The sequence below is a fragment of the Microcaecilia unicolor genome, chromosome 7 (assembly GCF_901765095.1).
Source record: "Microcaecilia unicolor chromosome 7, aMicUni1.1, whole genome shotgun sequence".
Classification (NCBI taxonomy): domain Eukaryota; kingdom Metazoa; phylum Chordata; class Amphibia; order Gymnophiona; family Siphonopidae; genus Microcaecilia; species Microcaecilia unicolor.
Genome location: NC_044037.1, coordinates 133,200,357 through 133,228,127, shown reverse-complemented (window position 1 = coordinate 133,228,127; position 27,771 = coordinate 133,200,357). Strand labels below are relative to the sequence as shown.

Genomic DNA, 27,771 nt, shown 5'->3' with positions numbered 1-27,771 from the left:
TTAAGGAGAATGCGGTGAAGGTGTTGTACCGAATGGTACCCTGATGCCTGAGCGGTCTACAGCACATCTACCCACAACGACGGGGCTGTGTTGGAGGGGCTGTGGTTGTAAAGGGCATAGCAGGGCACATATGGTGGACATGTAGGAGGGTCAGTGCTTATTGGAGGGCGGTACGCAGCAGATGTGGATGGGTACCGTGATACCTTGGAGCCCGACCTTCTTCTTCTTCTCTGCGGATGCTGCGGGTCGTCCTCATGCCCAGCAATTTTTTTTTTAAGCAGGCGATAAGCGCCGCCAGAGTTGTAATTGCTGCTCATTAGAAACAGCCCACAGTTCCACCGATAACTCTATGGATTCAAAAATTGAAGCACACCTGCGAGATGGAAAGACTATTAGCTGAAAGACGTAACCAGCTGGGTCGATGGCACCTGATTTGGGATTTTTTTACCCTTCATGTATAACTTGACTGATGTAATAGGTTCAGGTGGTGCTAAAAACAGGGGGGGGGGGGGGGGGGGGTTTGAAGGCTGTGGGGGGTTGGAGTAGGGGAATCCCATAAAATCTATAGAGGCTGAAGTATTGGACTGGTTGATCTGATTGGTTAATAGGTGTCCTAACGCAATAAGATGTGTTCACCTTGTCTGAATAGATAGTACCACCACGCTTTGTATCAGTTGTTCGCTACTTTACTAAACATTGGCGTTATGTTTAACTGGACTGTACTATGACATGCATGATGTGCTATGTATCAGATTTTGTGTATTACTTTTCAATAAAGACTTCATAAAAATTAAAAAAAAACTGGTTGAAGGATAGGAAACAGAGAGTGGGGTTAAATGGGCAGTATTCACAATGAAGAAGGGTAGTTAGTGGGGTTCCTCAGGGGTCTGTGCTAGGACCGCTGCTTTTTAACATATTTATAAATGATTTAGAGATGGGAGTAACTAGCGAGGTAATTAAATTTGCTGTTGACACAAAGTACTCAAGTCGTTAACTCGCGACAGGATTGTGAAAAATTACAGAAGGATCTTACGAGACTGGGAGACTGGGCGGCTAAATGGCAGATGACGTTTAATGTGAGCAAGTGCAAGGTGATGCATGCGGGAAAAAAGAACCCGAATTATAGCTATGTCATGCAAGGTTCCACGTTAGGAGTTACGGACCAAGAAAGGGATCTGGGGTGTCGTCGTCAATAATACACTGAAACCTTCTGCTCAGTGGTTGCTGCTGCGGCTCGGAAAGCGAAATAGAATGTGGGGTATTATTAGGAAAGGTATGGAAACAGGTGTGAGGATGTTATAATGCCGTTGTATCGCTCCATGGTGCGACCGCACCTTGAGTATTGTGTTCAATTCTGGTTGCCGCATCTCAAGAAAGATATAGTAGTATTGGAAAAGGTGCAGCGAAGGGCAACTAAAAAGATAGCGGGATGGGAAGACTTCCCTATGAAGAAGACTACGGAGGCTAGGGCTTTTCAGCTTAGAGAAGAGACGGCTGAGGGGGAGACATGATAGAGGTATATAAAATGAGTGGAGTGGAACAGGTGGATGTGAAGCGTCTGTTCACGCTTTCCAAAAATACTAGGACTAGGGGGCACGCGATGAAACTATAGTGTAGTAAATTTAAAACAAATCGGAGAAAAGTTTTCTTCACCCAACGCGTAATTAAACTCTGGAATTCGTTGCCGGAGAACTTGGTGAAGGCGGTTAGCTTAGCAGAGTTTAAAAAGGGGTTAGATAGTTTCCTAAAGGACAAGTCCATAAACCACTACTAAATGGACTTGGGAAAAATCCACAATTCCAGGAATAACATGTATAGAATGTTTGTACGTTTGGGAAGCTTGCCAGGTGCCCTTGGCCTGGATTGGCCGCTGTCGTGGACAGGATGCTGGGCTCGATGGACCCTTGGTCTTTTCCCAGTGTGGCATTACTTATGTACTTATGTTTTTTTTCAGTGTTCAATTTCATTTGGAATGAGTTTGACCATGATGTTCAGTCCATGATGTTCAGTCCTTCATTGATTTCATTTGTTATTTCTGTCAAATCATGTCTGAAGGAGATATAGATTGTGACATCTTCTGCATAGATGAACGGGTTGAGGCCTTGGTTGGATAAGGACTTTGCCAGTGGGATCATCATTACGTTGAGGAGCATTGATGATAATGGTGATCCTTGAGGTACTCCGCAGGCTGCTTTCCACGGTGGTGATGTGGTTGAATTTGATTTTACTTGGTATGTTCTGGTGGTTAGAAAACCTTTGATCCAATTAATTATATTTCCAACAATCCCGAAGTGACCAAGGAGTCTTAGTAATATATTATGGTTACTATGTCGAATGCACTCGATATGTCGAATTGGAAGAGAAGTATGCTTTTACCTGTAGCTATTTCCTGTTTGAATTTGGCCAGGAGAGTGACTAGTACAGTTTCCGTGCTGGTGGTGGGGGCGGAATCCTGATGTGAGTCGTGTAGTATTGAAACTTGTCCATGTAGTTAGTAAGCTGTTTGGTCATCAGGCTCTCCATCAGTTTGGTTACAAGGGGATAGATGCCACTGGGCGGTAATTGGTGAGATTGTTAGTATTTTTCTTGGTGTCTTTTGGTATTGGGTGAGTAAGATGTTGCCATATTCCTCAGGGAAGAGACCTTGTTGTAGCATGAAGTTTAGGTGAGATGTGAGGTCTGCTATGAGCAATCGGGGCGGATTTAAGTAGATGGCTGGGACAGATATCCAGTTTGCAGTGGGTGTTGGCAAACCTATGAGTCGCTTGTGTAACTGATTCAGTGGTGAGGGGAGTAAATTTAGACCAAATACGGTCGGCTGGGTATCCGCAGGGTTTAGTTCAGGTTATTGATGAAATTTTCGATGTCGGTGTTGTGCTGAGGAAGCGAGTTGCGTAATTTTATTATTTTTTCGTTGAAATAATTAGCAAGTTTGTCTGTAGATGGGATGTCTGTGTTGGTTGTGGTGACAGGGGGTGGTGTTAGTAGCTTATTTACGAGTTGAAATAGTTTCTTCAGATCTTTGTAATCCGGTCCTATTTTAGTTTTGTAGTATGACCTTTTGGTCTGTCTTATTGCATATTGTATTTTTTATGTAATTGTTTCCATGCATTGAGTGTATGTCATCTTTTTGTTTTTTTCCCATGCTCGTTCAAGTTTTGGATTGTGTTTTGAGTTTTTTAAATTTGTCATTGAACCATGGTATCGAGTTTTGTCGTCTTGATATTTCTTGACTTTAAGGGTGCTAGTTCGTTAGTATGCTTCTGCATCTATCATCCCAATGAGTGAGATAGTGTATGGAATCCGTTTCGTGCTGTCCATCCATTGTCATGTATCAGTTGCCAGAATACTTTTGGGTCTATCTTGCCCTCTCGTAGTGTAGGTTGTGTGTTCTAGTGTACGGTTTATCCCCTTCTTCCACCAGTGTAGGGTTATGTTCAGTTTATAGTGATTGGTCCAAGGTGTTTCTGTTATTAGTAGGTTATGATCTGGGGCAGTTGGGTGATAAGAGGCCATTGTGTGGTCCTTTGATGTGGTAGCTAGCATGTGAGGCCATTTAAGATCCCATGACTGTAGGAAGTTCACGGCATTGGTGGAATTGGGGATCTTCTAAGTGAAGGTTTTTGTCACCTAGGGTTAGTAAATTGGAGTATTTAATATGAAGTCCATGACGATAGGTTGGGCTTTCTTTCCATTACTGGGCGGTCTGTAAACAGGACACAGTTCAGATGATCAATCAGGGATTTGTTGTGGATTCTAATTGAGGCAATTCGAGTTGGGGTGTTATGGGACTCAGCAATGGTTTCGGTGGTGAATTGGTCTCAGGTAGATTAGTCCTATGCCTCCGCCTCTCTTCTCCATTCTAGTTCAAGGGTATGGGGTTCCTTTTGATCGTGAATCATGTTTCATTGATGAAGATAAGATTGAGATTTTTGATCTGATCAATCTGAATATTGTTGTTGGTTAACTTGCTGGACCTAGCATAATGTAACCCCACTGGATATTTTGGTATGGGGCTGTTAAGTTTGATGATGTGTGGATTTTTGTTAGTTGTCGTTCTGTGGGTGCTGTGTGTTTATTGTGATATTTCTTTCGTTTAGTTGGTATTGACCATATTCAGATAGTCTTCCTTTATTTGGTGGTTGTCAGTTTGGTGAAGGTGTGAGTGTCTGATCAGTCTTTGGTGATTTTGTAGGATGGGTATGATATTATTTTCTGCTTGCTCCAGCTTCTCTCTGCTCGTTTCCTGTTCATCTTGCACCAGCTTGTTCCAGCCCATCTGCCAGCCACTGACTTAACCAATCTCCAGTTCATCAACCCTCCAATTCCAAACTCCCGGCTCTTCGCTCTATCTACCTGCTTCTCACCTCAGTTGCTACACTTACACCTGTCACATCGCAATCACTACCTATGGCCCCTGTCCACATCCTCTTCCTTGCCCTGTCCCTTCCTAATCTTTTTCGCCTCCCATTACCCCTGTCTACCGCTGGAACTCTTTGCCCACCTGTGTTCCCTCCCGTCCTGCCTGCTACGGCAATACCCTATTCACCCCCATCCCTCACCACCTCTCCATCTCTCTTGTCCCCCTCCTCCTTCCTAGCCCTTAATCTCCAACACCTCCTTCCTGCCATTAACCCTTCACCATTCCTCCTAAGTGCACCCCGTCTTCGTCGCCTTCGTCGCCCAACCTCCCCCACCCTCCTCCGCACTCTCTTACTCCTTCTGCTCTCCGCGGGAGACATTAATCCTAATCCTGGCCCCCCTCACCTGTCCTCCTATCCATGCAAACGATTCCATGACATCTCCAACCTCGTCTCTATTCCCCTCCTCCCCCCCTCTTCCCTCCCCTTCTCGTGCGCCTTGTGGAATGCCCACTCGATCTGCAACAAACTGCCCTTCACCCACGATCTCTTCATCTCTCGTTCCCTCCAACTGCTCGCCCTAACCGAAACCTGGCTCTCCCCTGACGACTCTGCCTCAGTCGTGGCCCTTTGTCATGGAGGTTATCTCTTCTCCCACACTCCCCGCCCAGATGGCCGTGGCGGAGGCGTCGGGTTACTTCTCTCGCCCTCCTGTAGCTTCCAACCCCTCCTCCTACCGCAATCTCACTGCTCCTCGTCCTTTGAAGCTCACTCCATCCGGCTATTCTACCCACTAACACTCAGAGTTGCAGTCATCTACCGCCCCCCTGATAAGCCCCTGTCTTCATTCCTTACTGACTTCGACACTTGGCTCACCGTCTTTCTTGATCCCGCATCTCCATCCCTCATTCTTGGCGATTTTAACATCCACGTTAACAACCCATCCAACTCCTACGCTTCTAAATTCCTTACTCTGATATCCGCCTTTAACCTCCAACTATGCTCTACCTCCCATACTCACCGTGATGGCCATTGTCTCGACCTCGTTCTCTTCTCTTCCTGCTCACCTTCCAATTCTGCACCTCAGTCCTTCTATCTCAGATCATCACCTAATCACCCTCACACTTCATCACCCCTCCCCCTCAACCTCGCCCAACTATAACCCACTGCCTTCAGGAATCTCCAGCTGTCGACCCCCCCCCTACCCTATCCTCTACATCTGCACTCTCTTCCCTTCCATCTCGTCTTCTGAATCTGTCGACACGGCTGTCTCTACCTACAATGAAATTCTCTCCACTGCTCTGGATACCCTAGCACCATCTGTCTCTCGCCCCACAAAGCGCATTAATCCTCAGCCTGGTTAACCCCCTTGCATCCGTTACCTCCGCTCCTGCATCCGATCTGCTGAACGACCTCTAGAGAAAATCTCGCACCCTGTCAGGACTTCACCCATTACAAATTCATGGCTATCCTCTTTCCAGTCCTTCCTATTCCTTGCCAAACAGGAATCATTATTCTCAATTAACCAGTCTCTTGGCTCCAACCCCTCGTCGCCTCTTCGCCACCACTCAACTCCCTAGCTTAACAGTACCCTCCCCGGCTCCCACCCACCCCCCCCCTCACTCTCCCCTCAAACACTATCTGACTACTTCCGCGATAAGTACAGAAGATAAACCTGAATTCACTTCCAAGCCTTCTCCTCCGGTGACTTCTTAACCCACTCCCTCAACCAACCCAACCTGCCTCCTTCTCCTCCTTCCCTCAGATCACCAAAGAGGAAACTGCTTCACCTTCTTTTCTTCCTATAAGTGCAACCACCTGTTCCTCTGATCCCATTCCCACCAACCTGTTCACCAACATCTCTCCTACAGTTAACCCCTAAATCTGTCACATCCTCAACCTCTCTCTTTCCACTGCTACGTTCCCTGACACCTTCAAGCACGCTGTAATCACACCACTTCTCAAAAAAGCATCGCTTGACCCCACCTGTCCCTCCAACTACCGCCCCATCTCTCTTCTACCCTTCCTCTCCAAATTACTTGAACGTGCTGTCCACAGCCACTGCCTTGAATTCTTCTCCTCTCAGGCCGTCCTCGACCCGCTTCAATCCAGCTTTCGCCCACTGCACTCAACAGAAACAGCACTCACTAAAGTCTGCAATGACCTGTTCCTTGCCAAATCCAAAGGTCACTATTCCATACTCATCCTCCTCGACCTATCTGCCACCTTTGACACCGTCAATCATAAGTTACTTCTTGACACACTGTGCTCATTTGGATTCCAGGGCTCCGTCCTTTCCTGGTTCTCCTCGTATCTTTCCCATCGCACCTTCAGCGTATTTTCTAATGGCTCTCTCTTCACCCCCGTCCGCTCTCTGTTGGGGTCCCTCAAGGATCTGTCCTTGGACCGCTTCTTTTCTCGATATACACCTCTTCCCTGAGCTCCTTGATCTCATCACATGGATTCCAGTACCATCTCTATGCTGATGACACCCAGCTTTACCTCTCCACTCCCGACATCACAGTCGAAACCCAGGCCAAAGTTTCGGCCTGCCTCTCCGACATCGCTGCCTGGATGTCCAACCGGCATCTGAAACTGAACATGGCTAAGACTGAGCTCCTTGTCTTCCCACCCAAACCCTCTTCTCCTCTTCCCCCACTCTCCGTCTCTGTTGACAATGCCTCATCCTCCCCCGTCTCCCTCAGCCCGCAATCTCGGAGTCATTTTCGACTCCTCCCTCTCCTTCTCTGCCCATATCCAGCAGACAGCTAAGACCTGTCGCTTCTTCCTCTATAATATTAGCAAAATTCACCCATTCCTTTCTGAACAGACCACCCGAACTCTCATCCACTCACTCGTTACCTCTTGTCTTGACTATTGCAACCTTCTCCTCGCTGGCCTCCCGCTTAGCCACCTATCCCCCCTTCAATCTGTCCAAAACTCCGCCGCACGTCTTATCTACCGCGTGAACCGATACTCTCATATCACCCCTCTCCTCAAGTCGCTTCACTGGCTCCTGATCCACTACCGTATACAATTCAAGCTTCTCCTATTGACCTTTAAGTGCACTCAATCTGCAGCCCCCCATTACCTCTCTACCCTCCTCGCCCCATATGTTCCCACCCGTAACCTCTGCTCTCAGGACAAATCACTCCTATCTGTACCCTTCTCCACCACCGCTAACTCCAGACTCCGCCCCTTCTGCCTCGCCTCACCTTATGCCTGGAACAGACTTCCTGAGCCCATACGACGTGCGCCCTCCCTGCCCATTTTCAAGTCCTTACTCAAGGCCCATCTCTTCTCTCTGCTTTTGGCGCCCTAACCACCTTCCCCATTCCCGATACATACACTGACTACATAGCTTATTACCTTTAGATTGTAAGCTCTCTTGAGCAGGGACTGTCCTTCCCCTTGTCTAAACTTGTACAGCGCTGCGTAACCCTGGCAGCGCTATAGAAATGCTAAGTAGTAGTAGTAGTAAGTGGGATGGATAGTGTTAGGTGGGTCAGTTGAGGGAGTAGATTGCTAGGAGTATTTTGACTGTTCATCTTGGTGACAGTTTGGAGATAGGTAGATTACTCACAGTCAGATGCTCGGGAGTGATGTCCTGGGCGCAGAGACTCTGTAGCATTGGACACCGTATTGCTGGTAGGAGGCAGAGAGGATCCGTTGGGAAGGGCAGAGTGGCACAGTATTACTGGTAGGAGGCAGAGAGGATCCGTTGGGAAGGGCAGAGAGGCTCAGTAGTGATTCGGGTGGAAGTTCAGCGACGGTACGCTTGGAGGGAACGGCGGAGAAGTCCGGGGTCGTTGGTCCGTCGGCCACAGGTGGGGCCCTCTGTCTTCAGAGCAGGTGGGGTTCAGGGCAGGGCAGCGCCGGACACGAGGCAGGTCAGGGCCACGGCCGCGATCAGCGTGGGGTAACGGGGCTGCCTCCTGACTCCGGGTGCTCCTCCGTCGCTCCGCTCAGTCTCGGTGGGTATCAGTTTGGGCGTGGTGGCCCCTATGGCGATGGGGATGCTGGTTTCAATGTGATAACCAGTAATGGCTCAGCCATCATGGACCAACGCAATACATCGCGCACACAAAATATAACATACTTTGACCTGAGTAAATGGCTACTTAATGGTGGCATTGCAAAACAAAAGCATATCAGTGTTGTAGAGCACAGTTTTCTCTTTCAGATGATACTGTTCACAAGCTGATTCAGGCAGACTCTTTTTCAATAATTGGCTTTGAACTTTGGTACATTTTACCATTTGCACTGACAGTGCCAACTTTGAAGAGATCCTGCAGGGCGGTTATAGATGCTGGTTAGTTGCAAATCTGGCAGTATTATGTCCAGCACAAGCATAATGCTTGTTCAAAATTTTAAGTCCGTATCTTTGTTTGCATGGAAGTTGTTGCGGTCTGAATATTGGTCCAATAGTTCCGATGAGTCGCGACCAATTTTGATGCACACTTTAAGTCAACTTGTTTGACTGGATTTTGCATCCATAATGTTAAAACTGTATTTCATCGGAATTAGCATCAAAAACTGTACAGGATTTGACTTTTTTAGCCATTCTTATAAATGTGTTGGATTTTATTAGACCCCAAAAATGGCATTTTGGTAATGTCGCGCACTCATGGACTGACAACCTTTCAGAAAAGGGGATCTAGATCTGCAACTATTGCAGTTAGAGACCTCAAATTTTGGGAAACTTCGTTTAACACCTGACTCGCGCAACAGATAAAATTTGAACAAAATTGGAGACATGATGGTGGGAAGGTTTAGACCACTTGGCATGGAATGACCCCACTGTTCAAAGGCCATACTATACCTCCGACAGAGGTTCCAAGAGGAAAACAAAAAAAGGAGGAGAAACCTCACGTATATCAAAAGCAATGAACAAAAAAAGTGAGGACAGGTTGAAGAGGAAATCAGGAAGTTAGACATACAAAGGTCTGTATGTACACTTTTTGTACAAAATGTATTGATATCCTGATATGCATGGCTGACAGGTGTTACGTTGCAAACACTACTAGGCAAGCCCTGGGAAAGGGAGACTGGGGGGGAGGGGTAACACAAGCCTGCAGTCTGCTTTACCAGTCCCTTCTCCAAGCTCATGGCTGTAGACCATCTGGAAGTGAGGCCTTTCCCAAGCTGAGTCAATAGGCCAGATATTGGCCTGCCAGATCCTGGGGGGGCAGACTTGGCCCTTCATTTGGCAAGGAGATGAGCAAGACAACTATCTGAGACACGTTTAAGTAACTTGTAAGGAATGTTGCTGCTGCATGCACATGTGTCTGAAGATTGATTCCTCTCCAACTTCTCTTAGATTGGTTTCACTCATATCTACTGAATAGATCCTACATAGTACTATGGCAAGACTCCACTTCAGTTTCATTTTCTTTCACCCGTGGTGTATCTCAGGAATTACCTTTGGCAGCTATTCTATATAATATCTTTATGGTCCCATTGGCTGGAATAATCTAGACCCTGGAACTGACACCATGCATTTACACAGATAAGTTCCAGATCTTGGCCACCTAAGACCCACTAAACTCTCAAGATATCATTGTGCTTAATGTAGATCTAACTACCTTTGGCAGTTGACTAAAAACAAATTGTTTGACATTAAACCCCGATAAATCAGAAACCCCCATATTTTGTAAACAGGGAACGATAGCACCCTCTGACCCTTTTATTATTGCTGATACCAAATTCTTCTTGTAACTTCAATGAAGATTTTGGGAGTCACTTCAGATCCCAAACTAACCTTCCAACCTCATATCTTCCTTATAATGAGAAAGTGTTTTTTTGAATTAAGAGTGATCCACTCAATTTGTAATCTTTTTAATAATAAAAAAATTATTATGTACCTTGGTATATGCACTAGTAATTAACAATCTGGATTCTAACAGGTCAGATTAGAAACTAGATCTGCAAGTGCAGATCAAACCAGGTACACCAAATGATGAAAGCAGTAGACTATTCAGAACAGATGAGATAAAACAGTGCCCAGTGTGGCTACATTTTGCCTAAGGATAGGCTGTGTCAAGGATGTACAACTGTCAGACATAATTCATTATCTAAATCAAATTAAAAAGAATACAATCATATGTAAATGGATGTAATCAAAACTTTAAATCATATGTAGATAAAAACATGCATAAAACCAGTAAAAGGGACCTTAAGTAATAAATTATCAATAATCATTAGGACAGAATAAGGATACATTTAGAAGTGTTTTTATAGAGAAATGACATTGTGAACCTCTGCGGTGAAATATTGAACATGTGTGTAGGCTTTTAAATAGCTGACTGTTAAAGTGCACTAGTATGACACATTTTAGATGTCTGCTCAGGAATCAGTCTAACACAAACCAATGTAAACATCCAGAGGGAACCAATAAAACACCCTTCATTCTAGAGAAAACAAAACTGGCAAATCTAACATTATATTTAAAAAAAGACGACTGGTAAATATTTTTTTTAAAGTACAACTCAAATCACAAAAATTGTGTCCTGGTTTTTAATAAATGCAGTCAGAGAAATGTTCCACACAGCTTGCTGGTAGATTGAAACCAAACTAAGCGTATATTTACTGTGCTGGGGTCACAAATCGCAAATAAAATTAATCATTAATTTGAAAAAAAATATATTTATTGTATAAAACTTGTCTAAAAAACCATATTAAGCTTGAAAATTAAGCAAACGAGGCTGTTCTATTCAAAAGTGCATTTAAAAGTTAAAATAAACCTTTAAAAATAGGGATTTTTGCTCCCTTTACAAATTAAAAAAAAGGACAGAATCTAAGAGAGGATGACATGCCCTCCTAGAATCGCTAAAAAATGCACAGTCGCTGCCTACATTGCTCAGAAATCACTAAAAAGTGTGAAAAGTGTCATGCGTTCCAGTGGCCATTTTGGATTACTGCAATGCTCCAAGCTCTTCACTCAGTAATTATTAGGTGCGTGCACCTGATCCTAATATTATGGTTAAGCTCATCACCAGTGTCTGGAAATTTGATCACATCACACTCTATTATTGAAAGCTGAATACTGCCTTAGATTGTGAGTCCACTACAGACAGAGAAAGTACCTGCATATAATATATGTAAACCACTTTGGTTGTACCCACAGAAAGGCAGTATATCAAATCCATGACCCTTCCATTCAAAATACTCTTACTAATCCACAAAATCTATCATACTGGAGTACCACCTTTCTTATCATGCTTTCTGATACCTTATGTCTGTCAACAAAACCAAACCTCCTGGTCATCCCCTCTTTTCAGCACATCAAGCTAGATAGGACTCACCATTCTCAATCTTCAACCATATATAAACATCTCACAACTACTTATAAAAATGATTTAGTGGCCAAGAAAATGTTTTATTCAAATAAAATTGAGAAGGCCGTGAATTTTAAAATGTTATATACTAATCAGACAAGATCCATAACAGCTCAGGAACTAGCAGATTGTTTTTGTAATAAAATCTGCCAGCTTAGGTTAACACTGACTTCTTCATCATTACCTGGCAACTCCCTCTCCTTCTAAAGAATCAAGATCTCTGACTTGAACACTCACAGCATTTAACTTACCTTTATCTAAGACAGTAATGGAAGAACTTTAGTCCCTACATCTTATTACTGCACTGCATGATTCATCAAACAATTTCAAAAATACTTCATTTTATTTGTCATATGATGTCACAAAGTTACTCCATGGTTCAGTACCCACACTGTGGAAGCATGCCGTTATTCAACCATGCATGAAAAATCCATCTCACACTTCTTCTGTTATTTCAAATTATCGACCAGTGACAAGTTTGCCTATTATATCAAAATTAGCATCCAAGTTTCCAAGTTTATTCACACTTTCTACCCTGCTATCCAGGCGGTTTACAGTCTAAAAAACAGAAAGTATGTGCTACAAAAAAACAACAGAGTGAAGAAAAGGGGGGCAGAACTACAACGCTTGATAGTAAAGTAAGGGAAGATCAAACATAAGATGACTCTGTTGCTTTCCAGGACTCACTCAGGTTGTTGATTTAAGAATAGGCAGCTTGGAATAGTGCTGAGATCTGTTTTAAATTGTACATGAAGATGAGTAGGAAAGGAGTTCCATAGAAGAAAAAATAGAACTCTCTTGTGTTCATATATAATATTTCTTTATGGGTAGGCATATATAAACGATTTTGGTTGAGGGATCTAAGAGCACTGGAGGGGATATAATGGATTAAGTGGTGATATTCTTAATTCTTTACCTCACGTCTTGACTATTGCAACATCATCTATTTGGGTTTACGGCTATCAGATTACTTTGTCATGCTAGTCATTTTGATCACACTTCACCCTTACTCAAACAACATCCATTGGCTTCCCGTACAGTTTTGTATTACTTACAAAATCGCCCTGTTGACATTCAAGGCTTTTAGAATGGTATACCAGACTCTCTCATGTCTTACTATTCCCTACTCACCAGCAAGAATCCTCCATTCTGTGAAAGATCATCGTCTCGTACTACCAGGTCTAAAACATGCCCAGCTAGAAACAACCAGACACCGTGCCTTCTTTTTCCTCTCTCCCCATGTTTGGAATTCTTTGCCACTTTCCCTTTGTAGCGAACTGTCCCTTAAAAACTTTAAGGTAAACCTGAAAGCCTGGTGTTTTAAACAAGCTTTTGAAGATCAGAATTAGCCGTAAATTGCTACCTGTTGATTAGGTGAACCAACCATTGTTCTTAGCTGTGTGCTTTATACCTTCCTTTATTGTCCGTCGTCTTTGCTGTGTGGAGGAGTGCGCTAGTGGTTAGTGCAGCAGACTTTGATCCTGGGGAACTATGTTCAATTCCCACTACAGCTCCTTGTGGCTCTGGGCAAGTCACTTAACCCTCCATTGCCCCAGGTACAAATTAGTACGTGTATATACTATGTAAACCACTTTGAATGTAGTTGCAAAAACCACAGAAAGGCGTTATATCAAGTCCCCCCCCCCCCTTTTCCTCACATGAATGCATTAAATTTTTCTTTGTTTGACTGGATTTTTCCTCTGTTTTCTTCTGGGTGATTATGTATCTTTCCTGTCAAAAATTGAAGTTCCTTTCCTTTTTCTTTCTGTGTTATCATATACACTTCTCTGCTCTGCCCAGGCAGCTAGTGTGATGTAGCAAATCCAATAAAGTATAAGTGATAGAGGTAAGAGGATACCTCTGTGTGCAGAGTTTTGAAAACTTGAAGCAGAAGTTCATAGGTGATTCTATGTTGAATAGGGAGCCAATGAGCAGTTTTCATATGAGGTGTGATATGGTCTTCGCCTATATGATAAATCAATTGGAGAGTAGTATTTTGAAGCAGTTGTAGGCATCCAAGGTCATTTACCCTGATACCTTTATATAAGGAATTGCAGTAATCTAGCTGCAAGATCACAAGGGAATGAATAAGAACATTCAGGGCAGAGGGTTGAAGTAATGACTGTATTGATCAGATCAGAAGTAATTTAAAAAAAGAACAACTGGCAACCTGGCTGATTTGTGCTCAGAAGGAAAGAGTGTTATCCATATGAATAGTATTGACTAATGGAACCAGGCTGTCACATAGTGTAATCGGCCTACATATAGTTTAACAGGATGGTTAGTAAAAGTAGTACTGTAGATTATGAAGAATTTAAAATTAATCTATTGTTTTGGAGCCAGTTTGTGAGTTGATGTAATTGTCATTAATTGTGAGGATAACTGCAGGATCAAGATGATCAAGAGTGCATATACAAAAGAAGTAATGTCTAGGGATTGTGCAAGTGTTAGAAAAGGGGCCAGACATATATTAAACAATGTGGGACACTGAGGATAGAATGTAGGGAGTGGAAATTGCAGTGGCGCAATGGACAGTATATAGTCTGTCTGATAGATATGACTGAAACCATTGAAGAGCTGTACCTGTGAGACCAATATTTCGGAGACGTTGAAGGATGTTAGTGTGATCAATGAGTTCAAAAGTGGTTGTGAGAGCTAGGGAGAGAAGAAGGACAGTTTTAGAATGATCTGTATGGTAGCGTTTGTAGGTAGTGATACCTAATAATGCTCTTTCCGTGCTATGATGTTGACGGAAACCAGTTTGGTGTGGATGTAGAGCATTTGTTTTTATGATAAAAAATAAGTTGTGAATGAACCAGTTTTCTGTAATTTTGAATATGAAAGATAACTTGGGCAATGGATCAATAATTATCAGGGAAAACTGGTTTGGAGGGGTCTTTGATTTTGGGAATTACTGCAGCACTTTTCCACAATGAGGGAAGTATACCTTCTATGAGGCTAGTGTGGACCAGTGTGTGAATAAAGAAATGAAGTTTGTTAAGAATTGTTAATAAATGAAGAAGGGAATGGATCTTTTGGGGCAGTACTAGTATTTAATGGACCTGTCTAGTTCTGCTAATGAAGGGGGACAAAATGCAGTGAGGGTATTGCATGAAGTAGCAGGGACATCAGGGCTGCGCATTAAGAGGATTGGCAAGGGGGTCTTGTTATTGCGGAGTGCTGTGATCTTGTTGTAGAAATGGTCAGCCAAGGATTGAGGAGAAGGGTTGCAGCAGTTGTAAGTTGTGAAGTATGATAGGTGGTGAGAATTTTCAATGTCTTGTATAGTGCAGTGGTAATAGGAGCCCTAACGATTTTCTCTATGTAATAGGCTTTTTAGCTGCCTGTAGTGCTTTCTTATAGGAATGAGCTATTTGTTTAAAGGCTGTTAAAGTGTACCTGTGTTCTGCCTGTCTTAATTGGTGTTTATGTATTCTTAGGTCTGGTGTGTACCATGGATCAGAGCGTGGTCTAAAGTAGTCAAAGGTGCCAAAGAATTGTAGGTGGTTTTTAGGGATGTCGTCCATTGAGAAGCTTGATCTTCCAAAGGTAATTGTGAAAAAGTAGAGATATCCAAGCTGGATTGCTAAGAAGAGCCAAAGCCGATATAGTTTTAAGATTATGAGTGGTTGGGGAGGAGGGTAAATAATGTTTAAGAAAAGGTTGAACCTATGTTCTATGTGTATGTTGGATGATTTTCATTTATATACAGAAAACCAATATAAAATACTTAAAAAAAAAAAAGATTATGAGTGGTGCCTGTTCTGGGGGAAGAACTAGACTCTGGAACTGGGAATAAATAGCAAAAGAGAAGACGAGAGTGATCAGTCCAGGGCAATATGTGTAGCACAGTAAGCTGCAGCATATAGAGGTCATTGGAACACAAATAAGTAGATTTTATTTTAGTTACATTTGTACCCCGCGCTTTCCCACTCATGGCAGGCTCAATGCGGCTTACATATACAGGTACTTATTTGTACCTGGGGCAATGGAGGGTTAAGTGACTTGCCCAGAGTCATAAGGAGCTGTGCCTGAAGTGGGAATCGAACTCAGTTCCTCAGTTCCCTAGGACCAGAGTCCACCACCCTAACCACTAGGCCACTCCTCCAGATCTAGGGTACGGCCCTTATTGTAAATAGGGGCAGACACATGCTGAATAAGATTGAAATTAGATAGAAGGGTGATGAAGTCTTGAGTGCCAGAGAATGTGTGGTCATTGAAATGAATGTTAAAATCACCAAGAATAATAGAGGGATGTGAGGCTAAGCAGTGATCACTTAACACCAGCTGTAGCTATTGAAAAGATGCAGTTGAGCATGGAGGAGGAGCAGTAAAGTAATAGGAAATCTAAAGTGGGGAGGATCTCAGATGGAAGAAGGGATGTTCGATAAAAGTTGTAGAAGAAGAGAAATTTGAAAGCTGTAATTTATCGGAATATATAAGTGCAATTCCTCCGCCCCGAGAGCAAACTCAGTTATTGCAAAAATAGTGGTATCCAGGAGGAGTAGCCTGGTTCAAATAGAAAGCGTCTGAATCTTATAGCCATGTCTCTGTTAGACACAGAGGGGCATTTTTGAAAGAAACGTCCATGTTGGGATTTGGACGTCTTTGTAAACGTCCAAATCCCGGGGGGGGGAAAACTATTTTTGAAAAAAGATGGACATCCATCTTTCGTTTCGAAAATACCAAGGACGTCCTTGGATTTGGATGTCCTTAGAGATGGACGTCTTTGACTTTCGGCGATTTTCGAAACCAAAGACGTCCATGTTAAAAACGTCCAAATGCAAGCCATTTGGACATGGGAGGAGCCAGCATTTGTAGTGCACTGGGCCTCCTGACATGCCAGGCCACCTGCTGTGAACTTCATAAATTGCTCCCAGGTACGTAGCTCCCTTACTGTGTGTGCCGAGTCCCCCCAACCCCCCCCCCCCCAAAACCCACTACCCCCAACTGTATACCACTACCATAGCCCTTATGGATGAAGGAGGGCACCTACATGTGGGTACAGTGGGTTTGTGGTGGGTTTTGGAGGGCTCGCTGTTTCCTCCACAAACGTAACAGGTGTGTGGGGGGGGTATGGGCCTGGGTCCGCCTGTCTGATCTGAAGTGCACTGCACCCACTAAAACTGCACCAGGGACCTGCATGCGCTGTCATGGACCTGAGTATGACATCTGAGGCTGGCACAAAATATTTTTAAAGCTGTTTTTGAGGATGGGAGGGGGTTAGTGACCACTGGGGGAGTAACGGGAGGTCATCCACGATTCCCTTCGGTGGTCATCTGGTCATTTCGGGTACCTTTTTGTGCCTTTTTCGTAAAAAAAAAAAAAAAACACGTCCGGGTGAAAACGTCCAAGTTTTACTTTAGGATGTCCCTGCTTTTTTCGATTATGGCTCAAAGATGTCCAAGTGTTAGGCACGCCCAAGTCCCTCCACCACGCCTCCGACACGACCCCTTGAATTTGGCCGTCCTTGTGATGGACTGCAGTTGGAGACATCCAAAATCGGGTTTCGATTATACCTGGGAGATAGACGTCCATGTTCCGATTTATGTCGAAAGATGGATGTCCATCTTTTTCGAAAATGAGCCTGACAGTGTGTCAAGTCGATAGAATAAGATAAGATCACGTATAAGAAAGTGTTTTCCTAATAGGGAATGACAATTGAGAAGTGCTATAGAGACAGAGTATGTACAGGTAAACTCTGGGGATAAATAAATAGGACCGTACAGGGATACAAGGAGGCTATTTTTCAAAGCACTTAGCCTTCCAAAGTTCCATAGAAACCTATGGAACTTTGGAAGGCTAAGTGCTTTGAAAATATGCCTCAAGGTGTCTTACCTGTTCTCTAACGGCTGACGGGTTACGAGGGTGGGGTCATTGCCACCAATAAACTGGAATGGGGTGGCAAAGGCACATATTGCTGAGTGAGGCTTGGCAGAATTTAAAAAATGACCAATGCTTGGAAAATGGGGAACAAAGGTGAGAAGTCTCAATGCAGTGTCATGGTTGGGTGCGTACAGAGTGTACAAAGGAGCACTTCCTGCTCCTTCGGTGCATGCATCGCTAGTGGGCTTGGTAAAAACGGCAGCTACTAACGTCACTTCCGGGGGGGGGGGGGGGGGGGGGTGCGGTTGTACAGCGTAATCGCCACTGCTGCATCTGTGGTGGCTTTCCAGAAAATCGGGGTTCAGGAGCCCGGTGCGAGCCTGCAAAACACAAGGGTAGGATACTATGAAGAAAGACTAAGGAGGCTAGGGCTTTTCAGCTTGGAGAAGAGACGGCTGAGGAGAGACATGATAGAGGTATATAAAATAATGAGTGGAGTGGAACAGGTGGATGTGAAGCGTCTGTTCACGCTTTCCAAAAATATTAGGACTAGGGGGCATGCGATGAAACTTCAGTGTAGTAAATTTAAAACAAATTGGAGAAAATGTTCCTTCACCCAACGCATAATTAAACTCTGGAATTCGTTGCCGGAGAACGTGGTGAAGGCGGTTAGCTTAGCAGAGTTTAAAAAGGGGTTAGACGGTTTCCTAAAGGACAAGTCCATAAACTGCTACTAAATGGACTTGGGAAAAATCTACAATTCCAGGAATAACATGTATAGAATGTTTGTACGTTTGGGAAGCTTGCCAGATGCCCTTGGCCTGGATTGGCAGCTGTCGTGGGCAGGATGCTGGGCTCGATGGACCTTTGGTCTTTTCCCAGTATGGCATTACTTAATGTACTTATGTACAATAAAACAAGCCAGTTCCAACAAAAACAGAGAAATTACTATTTAGAAAAAGCCAACATTCTTCATCTTAATCAGAATGGATTCCATAAACTGCACAGTACAGAAACTGCTCTTTTAGGTCTAACTACTTTTCTCTATACCTATATTGATCAGGGCAACACTACTTTTCTCCTATCTCGAGGCCTATTGATAGCATTTAACCTAGTAAACCATGATCATCTTTTCGATAGATTGAAAGATACAGGTATTGGAGATTCAGTAATAGGTAGGATGTAAACCAGTCTTCAGGTTAGAACATATACAGTTCTATGGGAAGAAACTGAATCAAAACTATTTCATTTTACTTGACGTGTTCCCCAAGGCTCTACTTTAGCACCAATTCTATTTAACATCTTTCTGGTTCCTCTCCTAACCCTTATTCAATCTCTAGGTCTCACTGGTTTTGCGTGCGCAGATGATATTCAAATACTTGCCTCGTTGGATTTAGAAAATACTCAAAATATACAAACATTAAATTCAAAACTGAACAATTGCAAATTGGCAATCACAAAATCAACTTAAATTAAATTCCGATAAGACTAAAAGTATAATTTTTTCAAGGAAGGGAGGGAGCACAATCACCAGAAATGTTCTATTTCTATTGCTGGTGTTTCAGTAAACTTTGTATCTTCTCTAAAAAATGGTTGGCATAATTATTGACTCAGATTTGTGTTTTCAAGAACATAACTCATTTGTCATTAGGAAATGTTTCTATAAACGTAAAAACTATTTGTTCCAGAAAAGCATTGTCAACAAGTAAGCTTTAAAAACCTTAATTCATTCACTAGTCCTCAGACATCTAGACTATTGTAACTCTCTGTTCAAAAGAATTAATCTTATAGATATTCACTGATTACAGTTAATCCAAAATACTGTAGTGAGCCTAATTTAGGACCCAAAAAAATTTGATCATGTCACTCTGCTTTTACAGAAAGAACATTGGCTTCCTGTCAAACACCGTATCACTTATAAGCTCCTTATGTTAGAACACACAATTCATTATTCAGATTTGCCAGCATTTCTATCCCAACTTCTAGTACCATACTTCATTCACAAGCTTTACATTCCTCTCAGCAAAATCGGTTAGCTTTTCCTTCCTTTCGCATTATTTTTTGGACACCATCTGTGTATCTCTATATTTGTTTTTTGTTACATTTGTACCCCGCGCTTTCCCACTCAAGGTAGGCCCAGTGCGGCTTATATATTATATACAGGTACTTATTTGTACCTGGGGAGGGTTAAGTGACTTGCCCAGAGTCACAAGGAGCTGCCTGTGCCTGAAGTGGGAATCGAACTCAGTTCCCCAGGACCAGAGTCCACCACCCTAACCACTAGGCCACTCCTCCACTCCACTATTTAGTGTTAGTGGGCCAATCCTCTAGAACTCACTACCTCTGTCCTTATATCTAGAACCTTCATATCTGCTATTCAAAAAATATCTCAAAACATACTGCATTTGGCAGTTAGAAGTATTTTGCCTAGAGGACACAATTGAGGCAGCTCAGACCAGGGCTGGAAGGCTTGAGCAGTGCTTTATCCTCTCTCTACTCTCCTTTTGATATAATTACTTATACACTGATTTTATTCTAGTTTGTTATTGTAAACTGCCATTAAGGCATTGCCATTGGCGGTATATCAAAATTGAACTTCCCACTATACCTTAGAATGGAAACCTCTTTCCAAAGATTTAAATTTTTTCCATGACATTTTTGATTCATGAACCCCTACTTGGTCTCTGTCCAGAAGGAAAGGTTTGAAGTTGACTGGGATCTGGAGTCCATAACAGTGAAGCCTTTTCTATTCCTTTCCTCTTATTATAGAACAGTAGAGGAAAGCACCTGCAAGAGGTAAAGGAACAACACACCCTACAACTGTAGTAGAACAAACAACCAAAGAGTAGGGCAAGGATGGCACTTCCAAAAACCACAAGGAAGACTCAGGAAATAGTAGTCAATAATGTTTGTTGGGATACACCAAAAGGACTCAACACAGCGCTGTGTTTCGGTGCCTAAGCCCTTCCTCAAGAGTCTGACCAATCAGGTGTTTCAAGGTCAAAATGGACTTCAGCTTGGCTAAACAAAATGTAAACTTGCATAACATTGAAGAGATCTCTGCAGCAAGATGGATCTCTTCAATGTTATACAAGTTTGAATTTTGTTTAGCCAAACCAAAGTCTATTTTGACCCTGAAACACCTGATTGGTCAGACTCCTGAGGCAAGTGCTTAGGCGCTGAATTCATGGCCACTGTGTCGAGTCCTTTCGGTGTATTCCCAAGAAACATCATTGACTACTGTCTCCTGAGTCTTCCTTGTGGTTTTTGGAAGTGTCATCCTTGCCCCACTCTTTGGTTGTTTGTTTCCTTTTATTATGTCTTAACTATTTAAGGATTATTGTAAACTGCCTAGATGGTTTAACTTTAGGCAGTATATCAAATGAAACTTAAAACTTAACAACATTGAATAATTTTGTTATATGTGTGTTGAGCTGTGCTATGGCTCTGAAAATGGCTGTTGACCCTGGTCTGAACTCTCTGTGTGCTTTGCTGTTCCTTTTCTTAGGCTTTGCTGAAGATGGACTCGCAGGGTGTAGTTGTTCGGCTCCTCCAGGATTTTGTTCTTCTCACCACAGCAGTGGAAGTAGCTCAGCACTGGCGAGAGCTGGCTGATAAGCTAACCAAAATCTCCAAGCAACAGATAGAGGCATATGAAGCTCCCCACCGAGATAAGAATGGAATTGTGGATAATGAGGTAAATTTAGTATATGATGACTGCAAGTTGGGCTGAGCAAAGGTGAAGGACCAGTGTTAAACATACAGGGGACCAGGGCAGAAACTGGTAAGGTGGCCCTCAAAGCCCATCTTCAGGCTGTGCCTCCTTTAAATTTAGGCAGGCTTGGGGCCCTTGTCGCATGGGGAGCCCAGGGCAATTGCCATGGTTGCCGCTCTCTAATGCCCTACAGAGTTAGCTGGTAATGTAAAATGGGAAGAAGACACTGCTACTGAAATTCTTGGACCTGTTTATTGAAATAACCACATAGAATATACTTTTGTGATAGGAGTATTGTCAGATGATCTCAATTGTTCCTGCATTATAGCATGGTTGAGTGACTGGACTTCAGAAATCTTAGCCCTCTGAAGAGTGTATAATAGGTCTTTTCAAGATGTCTGCATTATCAGTAAATCATACCATTCAGTGTTGCAAAGTCCATGGTTTTCCTGCCAAATTGGGCAGTTTTGGTTTGTTTTTTTTTAATCCCAGCCATAGAATTATTTGAATTTACTACTATGGCTATCCTACAAACCCAGTTTTCCTTTTTCCTTATTTTACTACTACTACTACTACTATTTAGCATTTCTATAGCGCTACAAGGCGTACGCAGCGCTGCACAAACATAGAAGAAAGACAGTCCCTGCTCAAAGAGCTTACAATCTAATAGACAAAAAATAAAGTAAGCAAATCAAATCAATTATGTGTACAGGAAGGAGGAGAGGAGGGTAGGTGGAGGCGAGTGGTTACAAGTGGTTACGAGTCAAAAGCAATGTTAAAGAGGTGGGCTTTCAGTCTAGATTTAAAGGTGGCCAAGGATGGGGCAAGACGTAGGGGCTCAACAGCCTTCAGTAAGGCAGCTCATTGCATAATGAACAGCATGGCAAAAATCCATCTACACAAAAGGACCTTACAGAGACCTTGAGAATCTTTGGAGATGAAGTGCCTGGACTAAACATGCAAGCTGTAGAACACAAGAACTGTGCAGGAAATACAAACATAACAATATTAATGGTTTAGCGTCTGCTGTCTATGGAATGTTACTAGAAAAATCTGTCATTGAAGCAGAGAGCATCAGATTTTATCCAAGCTGCAGACAGAATCATAAGTAAAACAAATTGTTCTCTATGACTGTTACAGCAGTCTCAGCAAGACGCGGCGTTTCACTTTCAGCTGTCTTTGGCGAGGGGAGAGCGGGAAGTCAGCAAATCCCTTCTCGCTCCCTAACACACAGTCACTAAAAGCAAACTGCGGACTGTCTCAAAGGCCTGATTGACTGCTGGGCTCTGTAAGGATTACCATGGATTCTGGCCTTTCAGTGCTTTACTTTCTGCTAAATATTTCCATGCAGTATACAAGTCCGACCATAATTCTGTGTCCTGATACCAAACAATAACAGCCTTTCACTAACTCATTCCAATACAACCAGTTTTAAACATGTGCTTTACAAGGCAATATCATACACGCATAAATCTTCAGATTAGTCTTACCTATTTATTTCTGCCAGGACACTGATTCCCCTTTACCCATAACTTTTTTTTTTTACCCTCATCCATTTCCCTTTAGGGCTTCCTAATGTGCATCCATTCCTGCTCACCATGTGGGAAAGGTTCTGGGGTCAGGGAGAATGTGTGGGACACAACCAATGGAAACTTGCCTGAGGTGGGAGAACTTGAGGTAAGCTTCAGTTACAGGAAGGGAAGGAGGAAGTTCATCTGAGTCTGCTATGCTATTGAAGCTTCAGTAAAACTGGTTGGGCTGAGCTCTGACAGGGACAGGGGGCACACCAGAGAGAGTGTGACTGTAGCCCATTAGTGTCCTGGAAGTGGAAGGGCTGTCAGCAAAGCTGAAAACTTTACATGATTCCATAATGCCATTCCTTAGCTATCCCAGTGAAGGAGCAGGGTCTGCAGAGTGATCATACGAACACTGCAGAAACTGTGCACCCGAGAGAGTAAATGACAGTGTATGGGTATGTGTTAGTATCTATACGTCTGTATATATGTAAGGGTCTTATGTCTGTGTGTGCTTTTCTGTGTATGTAACATAGTAAACTGTGGCAGATAAAGACCTGCATGGTCCATCCATTCTGCCCAATAATGCGGCTACAGTCGCATCTGCTGCTTTGTTCAGGTTACACTCTTTTTCATGATTGAACACTGGTATCACAAACAGGGCAGTTGCCAAGCTGTTGAAGCCCCACTCCAGCCCATCCTGATCTGTCTGACATTTTTGGGACATAGGCCTTACTTCCCAACAGGATTGTAGGAATTGCAAAAAGACCTGGGAGACTGTACATCCAGATAGCAGATGAAATTTAATGTGATCTATTTCTTGGTGCCAAAGAAGGGCAGTTTGTTCAGGCCCATATTAGATCTCAAGGGGGGTCAGTACCTTCCTCCAGATCTTGTGCTTCTGCATGGTGAGGCCCAGAGATTTTATTACCCTATAGATCGCTCAAGGAGCCTCACAGTTCTGTATGCTCGGACTGCATTTTCAGTTCAGAGCTTTTTCATTCATGCTGGCTACAGCTCTATTGGTAGTGGTGGTGGCTGCCCTGAACAAGGAGGGCATTCGATGCATCCCCACTTGGACACTTAGCTGATCCAAGTGGACTCAGGCACAGGCTCATGGGCAGCTTATAACTAAAGTGATTCAGTGCCAGAATGCCTTAGGTGGATGGTAAATTACCCCAAAAGTTGCTTAGTCCTGACTCAAGTCCTAGAATATCTAGGGGTTCACATTGATATGAGATGTGGAATGGTTTTTCTCACCCAAGACATGGGGAGCAGGCTTCTGGTTCAGCAGACACTATTCTACTGTCGTCAGATTCCAAAGGCCTGGGACTATTTTCAACTATATGGCAGTGATCTTGGAGGAAGTGCTTTCAGCATAGGTGCTTATGAGCCCATTGCAACAGGCCCTCCTATCTCACTTGTCTCCCAAGTCGCAGTAGTTCAAGGAGAGGCTGGTTCTTGTAGCATATCTCAAGGAGCAGATCCTTTTGTGGAGTCAGCCGAGCCACAAGAGGAGTGCCAGTGGACCCTCTAGAGTGGGTGGTGGTCATGATGGATGCTAGTCTCTTGGACTGGGGGGCTCACAGTCTGGGTCACATAGCCTGGGAATGCTGATTGGCACTGGAGGTGTCATGGCCAATCAGTTGGAGACATGGGCCCTCCAATTGGACACACTCCATTCAGTTGTCACTGCTTCTTTCTTCTTTCTTGTGAAAGGAAAAGTAATGTAAGTGATGCCCAACAATTCTACGGAGGCAGAAGCAGTGCAGCAGTGGTGTGCAAGTTCATGGAGCTATTCGTTTGGGTGAAGTCTCGTCTTCTGATGATCTATGCTGCTCACATTTCTGGGGTAGAATTTCTCCCATCAAATGCTGGATCTAGGAGAGAGTGGGAGCTAGATCTTGGCGCATTCCAATTATTGTTGGATTGCTGGGGGCAACCCCTGTTCAATCTAATGGCAGTATGGTAGAACACCAACCAGCTTATTTTCGAAAGTCAAAGGCGTCTAAAAAGTGACCCAAAAGGCATATGCGCGTCTCCGTGACCAAAGTGCGCCCAAACCAAATAATCGAAACACGGCTTTAAAGATGCTCTCTGTGTGCGAACGCCCATCGACGGGCGACGTCATAAGGGGTCTTTCCTTGTCATCAAGCAGATGCAGCCATTACAGATGGGTTGTGTCCATCAACCAGCAGAGGGAGATAGAGAGCACACTTTTTTCAGTGCCTCATACCAGCTTGCTCCACTGCCTCTCTTCAGTATTCTCTGTCTCCCCTAGCAGAGTGGCTGCAGCTTTTTCGAGCTGCATCTAAAATCTGCCCGGAGGTTGCTCCTGTGCTTTTGCCAGTTGTTAGCAGGGGTGTTGGAGACTATAGCAGCTTCACTTTAAAGGCAAATAGGTTCGCCCTTTCCCTGCCTTACCCATACCTCCGTGGATGTGGACACATTGCTTAGCTTTCCCTGTCCTTCCCCACCAACAGTGAATGCAGGCACATAGGTTCGCCCTTTCCCTGCCTTTCCCACTCACCTTAGCCTCCGGAGTTCTATTTACCTCTGCTTTCCTCACAGCATTAAAAAAAAAAAAAAGGAAGAGAGGTTTTTCCTTGCCTTTTTCTGTGGGACTGGAGCTGTGATACTCGGTCCAGTGAGGTAAGAGTGTTTTCTGACTCCTCCGGGGTGGGCCCGCGATCGGGGCGATTTGGCGCGAACCACCATTTTGAATTTTACCGCTATTTTCTGCGATGGCTGTGGAGACAGTAAAGCACTGTTCCAAGTGTGGCAAGCGCAGATCAGCAGCGGGGCTCTGTAAATCGTGGTGTACAGACGTTAGAGCCGGCCTGAGCATGGCGAGCGACGATTCTTCGTGCTCTGAGCTGGCAGCGGACGCCATTTTGAATTTACCACATGGCGCGACCTCCGCTGAGACTGAGAGTCCTGAGCCCGGGGGGAGGCCTCGGAGTGAGGCTGATATGAGAGCTACTAGCCCCGGCAGAGATCCGGGTGCCCAGGGTGAGTTTTTCTCCCCTGATTTTGTCTTATTAATGCATAAAGCTTAAAAGAGCTCTCCCACAAAGCCCTGCAGCCCTTCAGAGAGTACTGCACCTCCATTTCCCCCCCCCCCCCCCCCCCCCCCCCCCCCCCCCGTGGTCGGGCTGCGAGGATTCGGAGGACTCTGGCAGGCCTTCATGGTCTGAGGAGCCAGAGTCTGGTGCAGAAGTGACTCAGGATCTGGACGATCCCTCCGCGGTGAGGATTTTCCACCGTGATGAGCTGCCAGCGCTTATTTCTGATGCCCTGCAGGCTCTCTCTATTGAGGACCCTGCCAGTGGCACAGCCTCCTCTGTGAATCCTAGGATGGCTAGTACCAAAAAGCCTGCTCGAGCCTTTCCTTTGCATGACTCCATCCAAGAGCTTATTTCGGCTCAATGGGCTGACCCCGAGGGACCTTTGAAAGTTTCCAGGGCTATGGGGCAATTATACCCTCTAAGTGAGGAGCATATGGCTCGCTTTGCTATGCCTAAAGTGGATGCCCTAGTTACAGCTGTGACAACGAGAACTACCCTCCCTGTTGAAGGAGGTGTTGCCCTGAAGGATATTCAAGACCGTAGACTGGAATCAGCACTTAAACGGTCATTTGAAATTGCAGGTCTCACTATTCGGGCGTCTGCATGCAGTTGTTATGCTGCTAGAGCCTGCCTGGCTTGGTTGCAACAGGTAGTGGAACAGCCCGATGATGGAGCGGAGCCCTTTTCAGATGTGACTCGGTGGATGGAGTCGGCCTTGTACTTTCTTGCTGACGCCCTTTATGATATTGTCAGAGCTTCGGCTAAACACATGGCAGTAGCAGTGGCGGCTCGCCATCTTCTTTGGCTACGGCATTGGGCGGGGGACATGGCCTCTAAGCAAAGGTTGGTGAAGTTGCCCTTTCAAGGCCTTCTCCTGTTTGGTGAGGAGTTGGAGAAAATTGTGAAGGGCCTGGGTGAGGCTAAACCCCAGCGCTTGCCCGAAGATAGGCCTCGGCCTTCCTCTAAGGGTGCGGCGGTCCACTCCTCTTACAGACCTCGCTTCCGTGAAGCTCGAAGGTACCGCCCGGGGCGTTCTGCTGGGTTCACTTCTCGTGCCCATTTTCAGCAGAGGAACTCCTTTCGCTCGGACAAACGTTCCACAGCCACTGGCTCAAGGCCTGGAGTTCAGGGACGACCCTCTCAATGATGGTGCGCCGGCCCTCTCCTCGAGTCCTGTCATCGGAGGACGTCTTTGCCGAGGAGTGGGCCAACATTTCCTCAGATCAGTGGGTCTCGGTCCTGATCAGAGACGGTTTCAGAATAGAATTCGACGCCCCTGTAAGAGACGTGTTTGTGGAGTCCCGATGTGGTTCTGCCGCCAAATGGGCGGCGGTGGAGGAGACTTTGCAAGGTCTGATTCAGATAGGGGCCGTGTCCCCGGTATCTCCCGCCGAACACGGCTGCGGCCGCTACTCCATCTACTTTGTGGTGCCGCGAAAAGGAGGGTCTTTTCGCCCTATTCTGGGCTTAAAAGAATTGAACAAGTCCCTGAGAGTGCGGCATTTTCACATGGAAACCCTGCGCTCCGTCATTGCGGCGGTACAGCCAGGAGAGTTTCTCACGTCTCTGGACCTGAAAGAAGCTTACTTGCACATACCAATTTGGCCCCTGCACCAGATGTTTCTGAGGTTTGCGGTGATGGGAAAGCATTTCCAGTTCCGGGCCTTGCCTTTTGGCCTCGCCACAGCTCCCCGCACCTTTTCGAAGGTTATGGTGGTAGTAGCTGCCTTTCTAAGGCGAGAGGGTATTCAGGTTCACCCGTACCTGGACGACTGGCTCATTCGAGCAAACTCTGCTGCAGAGAGTCAGCATGTAGCAGCCAGAGTGGTCTCAGTACTTCAATCTCTGGGCTAGGTCATCAATTTGGCCAAACGTCACCTGACCCCCTCGCAGTCTGTAGAATATTTGGGGGCCAGGTTCGACACAGCCTCGGGGTATGTGTACCTACCC

General features: G+C 44.6%; 1 protein-coding gene and 1 long non-coding RNA gene across 2 annotated transcripts in view; one reads left to right on the top strand and one right to left on the bottom strand.

Annotated features, from left to right (window-relative positions):
- The window catches only part of SH3BP4 (SH3 domain binding protein 4), a 242,813-nt gene that overhangs the window by 163,949 nt on the left and 51,093 nt on the right, over positions 1 to 27,771 (top strand). Inside the window, 1 exon segment of the mRNA XM_030209195.1 lies at positions 21,033 to 21,221. Coding sequence (XP_030065055.1) covers positions 21,033 to 21,221 — 189 coding nt within the window.
- LOC115473965 lies at positions 209 to 22,740 on the bottom strand. The gene is made up of 3 exons (XR_003942788.1): positions 22,605 to 22,740; positions 6,253 to 6,263; positions 209 to 222 (listed from the first exon to the last, which is right to left on the bottom strand). It is a non-coding gene; the product is annotated as an uncharacterized LOC115473965 (long non-coding RNA).